The 11,169-nt window shown below is 42.4% G+C and overlaps 1 protein-coding gene across 1 annotated transcript; it reads right to left on the reverse strand.

The window, feature by feature from the left end:
- Positions 1–524: 524 nt before the first annotated feature.
- LOC140372145 (uncharacterized) lies at positions 525–6,092 on the reverse strand. The gene is made up of 6 exons (XM_072459426.1): positions 6,006–6,092; positions 5,788–5,844; positions 5,510–5,713; positions 1,183–1,470; positions 965–1,021; positions 525–890 (listed from the first exon to the last, which is right to left on the reverse strand). The coding sequence occupies exons 1-6, from the start codon at positions 6,090–6,092 to the stop codon at positions 642–644; spliced, it is 942 nt and encodes a 313-aa protein (XP_072315527.1). The 3' UTR covers positions 525–641.
- Between the last annotated feature and the right edge of the window lie 5,077 nt (positions 6,093–11,169).

Raw genomic sequence — 11,169 nt, forward strand, 5'->3', positions numbered from 1 at the left:
ATGTGGAACATTCCAGGCAAAGCAATGAAATAAATAATGTTCAGGAGCCGAGCAGGTAACAAACCCTCACACAGAAAAATGACATAGTGCACCTTTATACCACTTTGGTTGACTATTCAAATTCTGAGAGAACACTAATATTTATCCAATATGTATTTATGTATGCATAATTTATGTCATATTTGAAAAATGTTATTATTAAAAACAAAAACAAAAAAAACATAAAAATATATATAATTCAGCTCTAATTCCAAACGTGTATTTTCAGGGCTAAACTGCATGTGTTAATGGATGTGTGTGGCTCTAACCATATTTGTGGTAAAAGTATGTGAAAAGTTCCTGTTTAAAGTCTTATATATATTATATTATATTTATAGTCTTGTATTACCTGCAGTGTTCATAATAATACCTTGTTGGAACCTATTTTTGAATTCTTCCAAAAAGAATAACAATATTGAAAAACACAACCTTCTTTTTATGATGCATTTCATTTTTTAATAATATTTTTTTTAAACAACTCTAACGCGAAAATGTTTGTTATTTTAATGACATCATGACATCTTATGAGTAATAACCAAATTTATAACAAACAAATACAGGATAAGAAGTCTGAATTGTGTATCCAAAGTTCTCTCTGTTCACTACAGAATCCTGTTCAGTGCCTTTATTTTGACAGTTTTATCTACATATTCCTCTTCCATTGTGTCCATTTGTTGTTTTGTGAAGTCTTTGGTTTCCTCTAAGAAGATCTTCAAATCCTCCACAAACTCAGCCACAGGTGGAAACTCCTCCTCTACGTCGTACTCGTGCATCAGATCGTGCATTTGATCCACCAGCTTCAGCCCTTTGTCCAGGACTTTAGAAGTGAAGTCATGACTTGACCAATATCTCTGCAGTAAAAGTATTGTTAAGTAGTTATTGTTAAGTTTAGCAGTAACAGAAGCACAGAGGAAAGCTCCTATACCTTTGAGAGTTCTTGCTTCTCCCTCGCCAGCACATCCACGTCTCTCTTGATCCGGGCCTGAAACAAACACCACAATTGGTCCAAACTATCATGATACTGACATCTATATATTTAACAGTTACAAAAACAGTAGTAACAGTTTTCCCTGTAGTCATTATCCTAAATGTATTCATTATGCACAGTCTTGTATCACTAAATACTGAGTTTGTCATATTTACCCATGTCTGGTCGTCCCAGGCTCCAGAGGTGAGACTCAGCAGGCTGAACAGGCAGAGCAGAGCCACGGTGAGCTGGAGGCTGGACATCACTGCAGACTGTGAGGCAGTGAGGCTGTGAGGCTGTGAGGCTGTGAGGCTGTGAGGCTGTGAGACTGTGAGGCTGTGAGGCTGTGAGGCAGTGAGGCTGTGAGGCTGTGAGGCTGTGAGGCTGTGAGGCTGTGAGGCAGTGAGGCTGTGAGGCTGTGAGGCTGTGAGGCAGTGAGGCTGTGAGGCAGTGAGGCTGTGAGGCTGTGAGGCAGTGAGGCTGTGAGGCTGTGAGGCTGTGAGGCTGTGAGGCTGTGAGGCTGTGAGGCTGTGAGGCTGTGAGGCTGTGAGGCTGTGAGGCTGTGAGGCTGTGAGGCTGTGAGGCAGTGAGGCTGTGAGGCTGTGAGGCTGTGAGGCAGTGAGGCTGTGAGGCTGTGAGGCTGTGAGGCTGTGAGGCTGTGAGGCTGTGAGGCTGTGAGGCTGTGAGGCTGTGAGGCTGTGAGGCAGCTTATACTCCTCAAACATGAGCACAACCACTCTTAAATAGTGCACTGTCCCGCCCTCACCTGCTCAGGTAAGTCTCTTTGTTTCAATTAGTATTTGTTGGAACAACACACCCATTTAACAGAAATGACCAAGTGAAAAGAAATGGAAACTGAATTTAGAAAAATGAATTAAAGCTACTTTTAATAAATACAAAATACTAGAAAATGTTTGTATGTTTTAATTTGTGGTTCAAGGAGCTGTGACTTTAGTTTCACGTTAGCACAAACATTCAGTAACATGTTAAATAAGCCTGAGAGTGACCCTGCCGTGCCGCTGCCATACTGATGTTCCTCACTATGGCATCAAACTAAAAGGAAGGTGAGACCAACAAGTATTTTTTTGGCAAGAAAGAAACTGCTGTAACTGAGTAAATGAAAGCTACGTATGTGGAACATTCCAGGCAAAGCAATGAAATAAATAATGTTCAGGAGCCGAGCAGGTAACAAACCCTCCCACAGAAAAATGACATAGTGCACCTTTATACCACTTTGGTTGACTATTCAAATTCTGAGAGAACACTAATATTTATCTAATGTATTTATGAATGCATAATTTATGTCATATTTGAAAAATGTTATTATTAAAAACAAAAAAACATTCAAATAAATGCACACTCTATTGACACTCAAATACAGTTTAATCACTGCTTAAAACTTCAGCAAGATAAAGAATATAAAGAAAATAAAAATATATATAATTCAGCTCTAATTCCAAACGTGTATTTTCAGGGGTAAACTGCATGTGTTAATGGATGATGAATGACGTGCAGTTTGTGTGTGACACTGAGTCATATCCTGTAAATAATGCTCATTACAGTAACCGCTTTTCTTTTGCAGAGCCATTAACACAGACACTAAAGCTGGGATGCATGGCTTTTTTCTTTTCTTGTAAATTAGTCAATTCTGGGTTTTCTCCAACTAATAATTCAGTATTTTTTTTCTTCAACCAGAGAATAAGAGCCGAAAGCAGCGCTCTGATTGGCTACACTCGGGTGGTCCGCCACAGTTTCACTTCGCCATCTGAAAAAACTGTTCAAAAACTGTTCAAAAGTGTTTGTGGGGGCTACAAATGAGTTTGATAGAGTTAAATACCAATTTCCTCATTTTAGGGTTTGAAAATCAGGCACCGCAGCACAACTTCTTAGGGGAGGGTCCACCACCTGCTTGTTTCTAGGTGAAGATATGGATAATACCATGCTGATGATGTCATACTGTGGAATATTCTAGGCAAAGCAACACATTTCCATGGAGACAGCAGGCGGTGGCACACCCTCCACAAGAAAAGTGACATAGTCCCTCTAACTTTCAGTTCCACATTTCTCTCATATTATTTGTACTGAACTTTCTGACAAAATTGTGTCAGTAAATGTACAATGGATTGAAAGTTGAAATACACTTTCATAATATATTTGATTCTTTTATTAGTCAGTTCAGACCTATTTTAATCTTTATGTAAATTCTATTGGACATGCTTGAAATGTGAACGTTGAACAGAATCCTTTTAAGCAATAACAATACTGGTCAAAAGAATTGCTTAGATATATTTCCCAAATTGTGCAGCCCCAGTGTCTCCTAAAGACTTAGAGTAAAACATTGTTATTTTGGATATTTATGCCTGGTTCTACTTATTATACAGCAGACGATCAAAAATGTACGCATACAGTTTACCTTTGAGCAAGCTTTACATGCATCTATGCTCCATCCAATACAAATATTAACTGAGCAGAAAACAAACAGTAAGAAACAGTGTTTTTGTTTTAATGACATCATGACATCTTATGAGTAATAACCAAATTAATAACAAATAAATACAGGATAAGAAGGGATAAGAAGTCTGAATCGTGCAGGCTGTGAGGCAGTGAGGCTGTGAGGCTGTGAGGCAGTGAGGCTGTGAGACTGTGAGGCTGTGAGGCTGTGAGGCAGTGAGGCTGTGAGGCTGTGAGGCAGTGAGGCAGTGAGGCTGTGAGGCTGTGAGGCTGTGAGGCTGTGAGGCTGTGAGGCTGTGAGGCTGTGAGGCTGTGAGGCTGTGAGGCTGTGAGGCTGTGAGGCTGTGAGGCTGTGAGGCTGTGAGGCTGTGAGACTGTGAGGCTGTGAGGCTGTGAGGCTGTGAGGCTGTGAGGCTGTGAGGCTGTGAGGCTGTGAGGCTGTGAGGCAGTGAGGCTGTGAGGCAGTGAGGCAGTGAGGCTGTGAGGCTGTGAGGCTGTGAGGCTGTGAGGCTGTGAGGCAGTGAGGCTGTGAGGCAGTGAGGCTGTGAGGCAGTGAGGCTGTGAGGCTGTGAGGCTGTGAGACTGTGAGGCTGTGAGGCTGTGAGGCTGTGAGGCTGTGAGGCTGTGAGGCTGTGAGGCAGTGAGGCTGTGAGGCAGTGAGGCTGTGAGGCAGTGAGGCTGTGAGGCTGTGAGGCTGTGAGACTGTGAGGCTGTGAGGCTGTGAGGCTGTGAGGCTGTGAGGCTGTGAGGCTGTGAGACTGTGAGGCTGTGAGGCTGTGAGGCTGTGAGGCTGTGAGGCTGTGAGGCTGTGAGGCTGTGAGGCTGTGAGGCTGTGAGGCTGTGAGGCTGTGAGGCTGTGAGGCTGTGAGGCTGTGAGGCTGTGAGGCTGTGAGGCTGTGAGGCTGTGAGGCAGTGAGGCTGTGAGGCAGTGAGGCTGTGAGGCAGCTTATACTCCTCAAACATGAGCACAACCACTCTTAAATAGTGCACTGTCCCGCCCTCACCTGCTCAGGTAAGTCTCTTTGTTTCAATTAGTATTTGTTGGAACAACACACCCATTTAACAGAAAGGACCAAGTGAAAAGAAATGGAAACTCAATTTAAAAAATGAATTAAAGCTACTTTTAATAAATACAAAATACTAGAAAATGTTTGTATGTTTTAATTTGTGGTTCAAGGAGCTGTGACTTTAGTTTCACGTTAGCACAAACATTCAGTAACATGTTAAATAAGCCTGAGAGTGACCCTGCCGTGCCGCTGCCATACTGATGTTCCTCACTATGGCATCAAACTAAAAGGAAGGTGAGACCAACAAGTATTTTTTTGGCAAGAAAGAAACTGCTGTAACTGAGTAAATGAAAGCTACGTATGTGGAACATTCCAGGCAAAGCAATGAAATAAATAATGTTCAGGAGCCGAGCAGGTAACAAACCCTCACACAGAAAAATGACATAGTGCACCTTTATACCACTTTGGTTGACTATTCAAATTCTGAGAGAACACTAATATTTATCCAATATGTATTTATGTATGCATAATTTATGTCATATTTGAAAAATGTTATTATTAAAAACAAAAACAAAAAAAACATAAAAATATATATAATTCAGCTCTAATTCCAAACGTGTATTTTCAGGGCTAAACTGCATGTGTTAATGGATGTGTGTGGCTCTAACCATATTTGTGGTAAAAGTATGTGAAAAGTTCATGTTTAAAGTCTTATATATATTATATTATATTTATAGTCTTGTATTACCTGCAGTGTTCATAATAATACCTTGTTGGAACCTATTTTTGAATTCTTCCAAAAAGAATAACAATATTGAAAAACACAACCTTCTTTTTATTATGCATTTCATTTTTTAATAATTTTTTTTTAAACAACTCTAACGCGAAAATGTTTGTTATTTTAATGACATCATGACATCTTATGAGTAATAACCAAATTTATAACAAACAAATACAGGATAAGAAGTCTGAATTGTGTATCCAAAGTTCTCTCTGTTCACTACAGAATCCTGTTCAGTGCCTTTATTTTGACAGTTTTATCTACATATTCCTCTTCCATTGTGTCCATTTGTTGTTTTGTGAAGTCTTTGGTTTCCTCTAAGAAGATCTTCAAATCCTCCACAAACTCAGCCACAGGTGGAAACTCCTCCTCTACGTCGTACTCGTGCATCAGATCGTGCATTTGATCCACCAGCTTCAGCCCTTTGTCCAGGACTTTAGAAGTGAAGTCATGACTTGACCAATATCTCTGCAGTAAAAGTATTGTTAAGTAGTTATTGTTAAGTTTAGCAGTAACAGAAGCACAGAGGAAAGCTCCTATACCTTTGAGAGTTCTTGCTTCCTCCTCGCCAGCACATCCACGTCTCTCTTGATCCGGGCCTGAAACAAACACCACAATTGGTCCAAACTATCATGATACTGTCATCTATATATTTAACAGTTACAAAAACAGTAGTAACAGTTTTCCCTGTAGTCATTATCCTAAATGTATTCATTATGCACAGTCTTGTATCACTAAATACTGAGTTTGTCATATTTACCCGTGTCTGGTCGTCCCAGGCTCCAGAGGTGAGACTCAGCAGGCTGAACAGGCAGAGCAGAGCCACGGTGAGCTGGAGGCTGGACATCACTGCAGACTGTGAGGCAGTGAGGCTGTGAGGCTGTGAGGCTGTGAGGCTGTGAGGCAGTGAGACTGTGAGGCTGTGAGGCTGTGAGGCTGTGAGGCTGTGAGGCTGTGAGGCAGTGAGGCTGTGAGGCTGTGAGGCTGTGAGGCTGTGAGGCTGTGAGGCTGTGAGGCTGTGAGGCTGTGAGACTGTGAGGCTGTGAGGCTGTGAGGCAGTGAGGCTGTGAGGCTGTGAGGCTGTGAGGCTGTGAGGCTGTGAGGCTGTGAGGCTGTGAGGCAGTGAGACTGTGAGGCTGTGAGGCTGTGAGGCTGTGAGGCTGTGAGGCTGTGAGGCAGTGAGGCTGTGAGGCTGTGAGGCTGTGAGGCTGTGAGGCTGTGAGGCTGTGAGGCTGTGAGGCTGTGAGACTGTGAGGCTGTGAGGCTGTGAGGCAGTGAGGCTGTGAGGCTGTGAGGCTGTGAGGCTGTGAGGCTGTGAGGCTGTGAGGCTGTGAGGCAGTGAGACTCTGAGGCTGTGAGGCTGTGAGGCTGTGAGGCTGTGAGGCTGTGAGGCTGTGAGGCTGTGAGGCAGTGAGGCTGTGAGGCTGTGAGGCAGTGAGGCTGTGAGGCTGTGAGGCTGTGAGGCTGTGAGGCTGTGAGGCTGTGAGGCTGTGAGGCTGTGAGGCAGTGAGGCTGTGAGGCAGTGAGACTCTGAGGCTGTGAGGCTGTGAGGCTGTGAGGCTGTGAGGCTGTGAGGCTGTGAGGCTGTGAGGCAGTGAGGCTGTGAGGCTGTGAGGCAGTGAGGCTGTGAGGCTGTGAGGCTGTGAGGCTGTGAGGCTGTGAGGCTGTGAGGCAGTGAGGCTGTGAGGCTGTGAGGCTGTGAGGCTGTGAGGCTGTGAGGCTGTGAGGCTGTGAGGCTGTGAGGCTGTGAGGCTGTGAGGCTGTGAGGCAGTGAGGCTGTGAGGCTGTGAGACTGTGAGGCTGTGAGGCTGTGAGGCTGTGAGGCTGTGAGGCTGTGAGGCAGTGAGGCTGTGAGGCTGTGAGGCTGTGAGGCTGTGAGGCAGTGAGGCTGTGAGGCTGTGAGGCTGTGAGGCTGTGAGGCTGTGAGGCTGTGAGGCAGTGAGGCTGTGAGGCAGTGAGACTCTGAGGCTGTGAGGCTGTGAGGCTGTGAGGCTGTGAGGCTGTGAGGCTGTGAGGCTGTGAGGCAGTGAGGCTGTGAGGCTGTGAGGCAGTGAGGCTGTGAGGCTGTGAGGCAGTGAGGCTGTGAGGCTGTGAGGCTGTGAGGCTGTGAGGCTGTGAGGCTGTGAGGCTGTGAGGCTGTGAGGCTGTGAGGCTGTGAGGCTGTGAGGCTGTGAGGCTGTGAGGCTGTGAGGCTGTGAGGCTGTGAGGCTGTGAGGCTGTGAGGCTGTGAGGCAGGTTATACTCCTCAAACATGAGCACAACCACTCTTAAATAGTGCACTGTCCCGCCCTCACCTGCTCAGGTAAGTCTCTTTGTTTCAGTTTGTATTTGTTGGAACAACACACCCATTTAACAGAAATGACCAAGTGAAAAGAAATGGAAACTGAATTTAGAAAAATGAATTAAAGCTACTTTTAATAAATACAAAATACTAGAAAATGTTTGTATGTTTTAATTTGTGGTTCAAGGAGCTGTGACTTTAGTTTCACGTTAGCACAAACATTCAGTAACATGTTAAATAAGCCTGAGAGTGACCCTGCCGTGCCGCTGCCATACTGATGTTCCTCAGTATGGCATCAAACTAAAAGGAAGGTGAGACCAACAAGTATTTTTTTGGCAAGAAAGAAACTGCTGTAACTGAGTAAATGAAAGCTACGTATGTGGAACATTCCAGGCAAAGCAATGAAATAAATAATGTTCAGGAGCCGAGCAGGTAACAAACCCTCCCACAGAAAAATGACATAGTGCACCTTTATACCACTTTGGTTGACTATTCAAATTCTGAGAGAACACTAATATTTATCTAATGTATTTATGAATGCATAATTTATGTCATATTTGAAAAATGTTATTATTAAAAACAAAAAAACATTCAAATAAATGCACACTCCATTGACACTCAAATGCAGTTTAATCACTGCTTAAAACTTCAGCAAGATAAAGAATATAAAGAAAATAAAAATATATATAATTCAGCTCTAATTCCAAACGTGTATTTTCAGGGGTAAACTGCATGTGTTAATGGATGATGAATGACGTGCAGTTTGTGTGTGACACTGAGTCATATCCTGTAAATAATGCTCATTACAGTAACCGCTTTTCTTTTGCAGAGCCATTAACACAGACACTAAAGCTGGGATGCATGGCTTTTTTCTTTTCTTGTAAATTAGTCAATTCTGGGTTTTCTCCAACTAATAATTCAGTATTTTTTTTCTTCAACCAGAGAATAAGAGCCGAAAGCAGCGCTCTGATTGGCTACACTCGGGTGGTCCGCCACAGTTTCACTTCGCCATCTGAAAAAACTGTTCAAAAACTGTTCAAAAGTGTTTGTGGGGGCTACAAATGAGTTTGATAGAGTTAAATACCAATTTCCTCATATTAGGGTTTGAAAATCAGGCACCGCAGCACAACTTCTTAGGGGAGGGTCCACCACCTGCTTGTTTCTAGGTGAAGATATGGATAATACCATGCTGATGATGTCATACTGTGGAATATTCTAGGCAAAGCAACACATTTCCATGGAGACAGCAGGCGGTGGCACACCCTCCACAAGAAAAGTGACATAGTCCCTCTAACTTTCAGTTCCACATTTCTCTCATATTATTTGTACTGAACTTTCTGACAAAATTGTGTCAGTAAATGTACAATGGATTGAAAGTTGAAATACACTTTCATAATATATTTGATTCTTTTATTAGTCAGTTCAGACCTATTTTAATCTTTATGTAAATTCTATTGGACATGCTTGAAATGTGAACGTTGAACAGAATCCTTTTAAGCAATAACAATACTGGTCAAAAGAATTGCTTAGATATATTTCCCAAATTGTGCAGCCCCAGTGTCTCCTAAAGACTTAGAGTAAAACATTGTTATTTTGGATATTTATGCCTGGTTCTACTTATTATACAGCAGACGATCAAAAATGTACGCATACAGTTTACCTTTGAGCAAGTTTTACATGCATCTATGCTCCATCCAATACAAATATTAACTGAGCAGAAAACAAACAGTAAGAAACAGTGTTTTTGTTTTAATGACATCATGACATCTTATGAGTAATAACCAAATTAATAACAAATAAATACAGGATAAGAAGGGATAAGAAGTCTGAATCGTGCAGGCTGTGAGGCAGTGAGGCTGTGAGACTGTGAGGCTGTGAGGCTGTGAGACTGTGAGGCTGTGAGGCTGTGAGGCTGTGAGGCTGTGAGGCAGTGAGGCTGTGAGGCTGTGAGGCAGTGAGGCTGTGAGGCTGTGAGGCTGTGAGGCTGTGAGGCAGTGAGGCTGTGAGGCTGTGAGGCTGTGAGGCTGTGAGGCTGTGAGGCAGTGAGGCTGTGAGGCTGTGAGGCTGTGAGACTGTGAGGCTGTGAGGCTGTGAGGCTGTGAGGCTGTGAGGCTGTGAGGCTGTGAGGCTGTGAGGCTGTGAGGCAGTGAGGCTGTGAGGCTGTGAGGCTGTGAGGCTGTGAGGCTGTGAGGCTGTGAGGCTGTGAGACTGTGAGGCTGTGAGGCTGTGAGGCTGTGAGGCTGTGAGGCTGTGAGGCAGCTTATACTCCTCAAACATGAGCACAACCACTCTTAAATAGTGCACTGTCCCGCCCTCACCTGCTCAGGTAAGTCTCTTTGTTTCAATTAGTATTTGTTGGAACAACACACCCATTTAACAGAAAGGACCAAGTGAAAAGAAATGGAAACTCAATTTAAAAAATGAATTAAAGCTACTTTTAATAAATACAAAATACTAGAAAATGTTTGTATGTTTTAATTTGTGGTTCAAGGAGCTGTGACTTTAGTTTCACGTTAGCACAAACATTCAGTAACATGTTAAATAAGCCTGAGAGTGACCCTGCCGTGCCGCTGCCATACTGATGTTCCTCACTATGGCATCAAACTAAAAGGAAGGTGAGACCAACAAGTATTTTTTTGGCAAGAAAGAAACTGCTGTAACTGAGTAAATGAAAGCTACGTATGTGGAACATTCCAGGCAAAGCAATGAAATAAATAATGTTCAGGAGCCGAGCAGGTAACAAACCCTCCCACAGAAAAATGACATAGTGCACCTTTATACCACTTTGGTTGACTATTCAAATTCTGAGAGAACACTAATATTTATCTAATGTATTTATGTATGCATAATTTATGTCATATTTGAAAAATGTTATTATTAAAAACAAAAACAAAAAAAACATAAAAATATATATAATTCAGCTCTAATTCCAAACGTGTATTTTCAGGGCTAAACTGCATGTGTTAATGGATGTGTGTGGCTCTAACCATATTTGTGGTAAAAGTATGTGAAAAGTTCATGTTTAAAGTCTTATATATATTATATTATATTTATAGTCTTGTATTACCTGCAGTGTTCATAATAATACCTTGTTGGAACCTATTTTTGAATTCTTCCAAAAAGAATAACAATATTGAAAAACACAACCTTCTTTTTATTATGCATTTCATTTTTTAATAATATTTTTTTTAAACAACTCTAACGCGAAAATGTTTGTTATTTTAATGACATCATGACATCTTATGAGTAATAACCAAATTTATAACAAACAAATACAGGATAAGAAGTCTGAATTGTGTATCCAAAGTTCTCTCTGTTCACTACAGAATCCTGTTCAGTGCCTTTATTTTGACAGTTTTATCTACATATTCCTCTTCCATTGTGTCCATTTGTTGTTTTGTGAAGTCTTTGGTTTCCTCTAAGAAGATCTTCAAATCCTCCACAAACTCAGCCACAGGTGGAAACTCCTCCTCTACGTCGTACTCGTGCATCAGATCGTGCATTTGATCCACCAGCTTCAGCCCTTTGTCCAGGACTTTAGAAGTGAAGTCATGACTTGACCAATATCTCTGCAGTAAAAGTATTGTTAAGTAGTTATTGTTAAGTTTAGCAGTAACAGAAGCACAGAGGAAAGCTCCTATAC

Source organism: Eucyclogobius newberryi, unplaced genomic scaffold (genome assembly GCF_026437365.1).
Source record: "Eucyclogobius newberryi isolate DKJ021-1_F unplaced genomic scaffold, fEucNew1.0.hap1 SCAF_22, whole genome shotgun sequence".
Classification (NCBI taxonomy): Eukaryota; Metazoa; Chordata; class Actinopteri; order Gobiiformes; family Gobiidae; genus Eucyclogobius; species Eucyclogobius newberryi.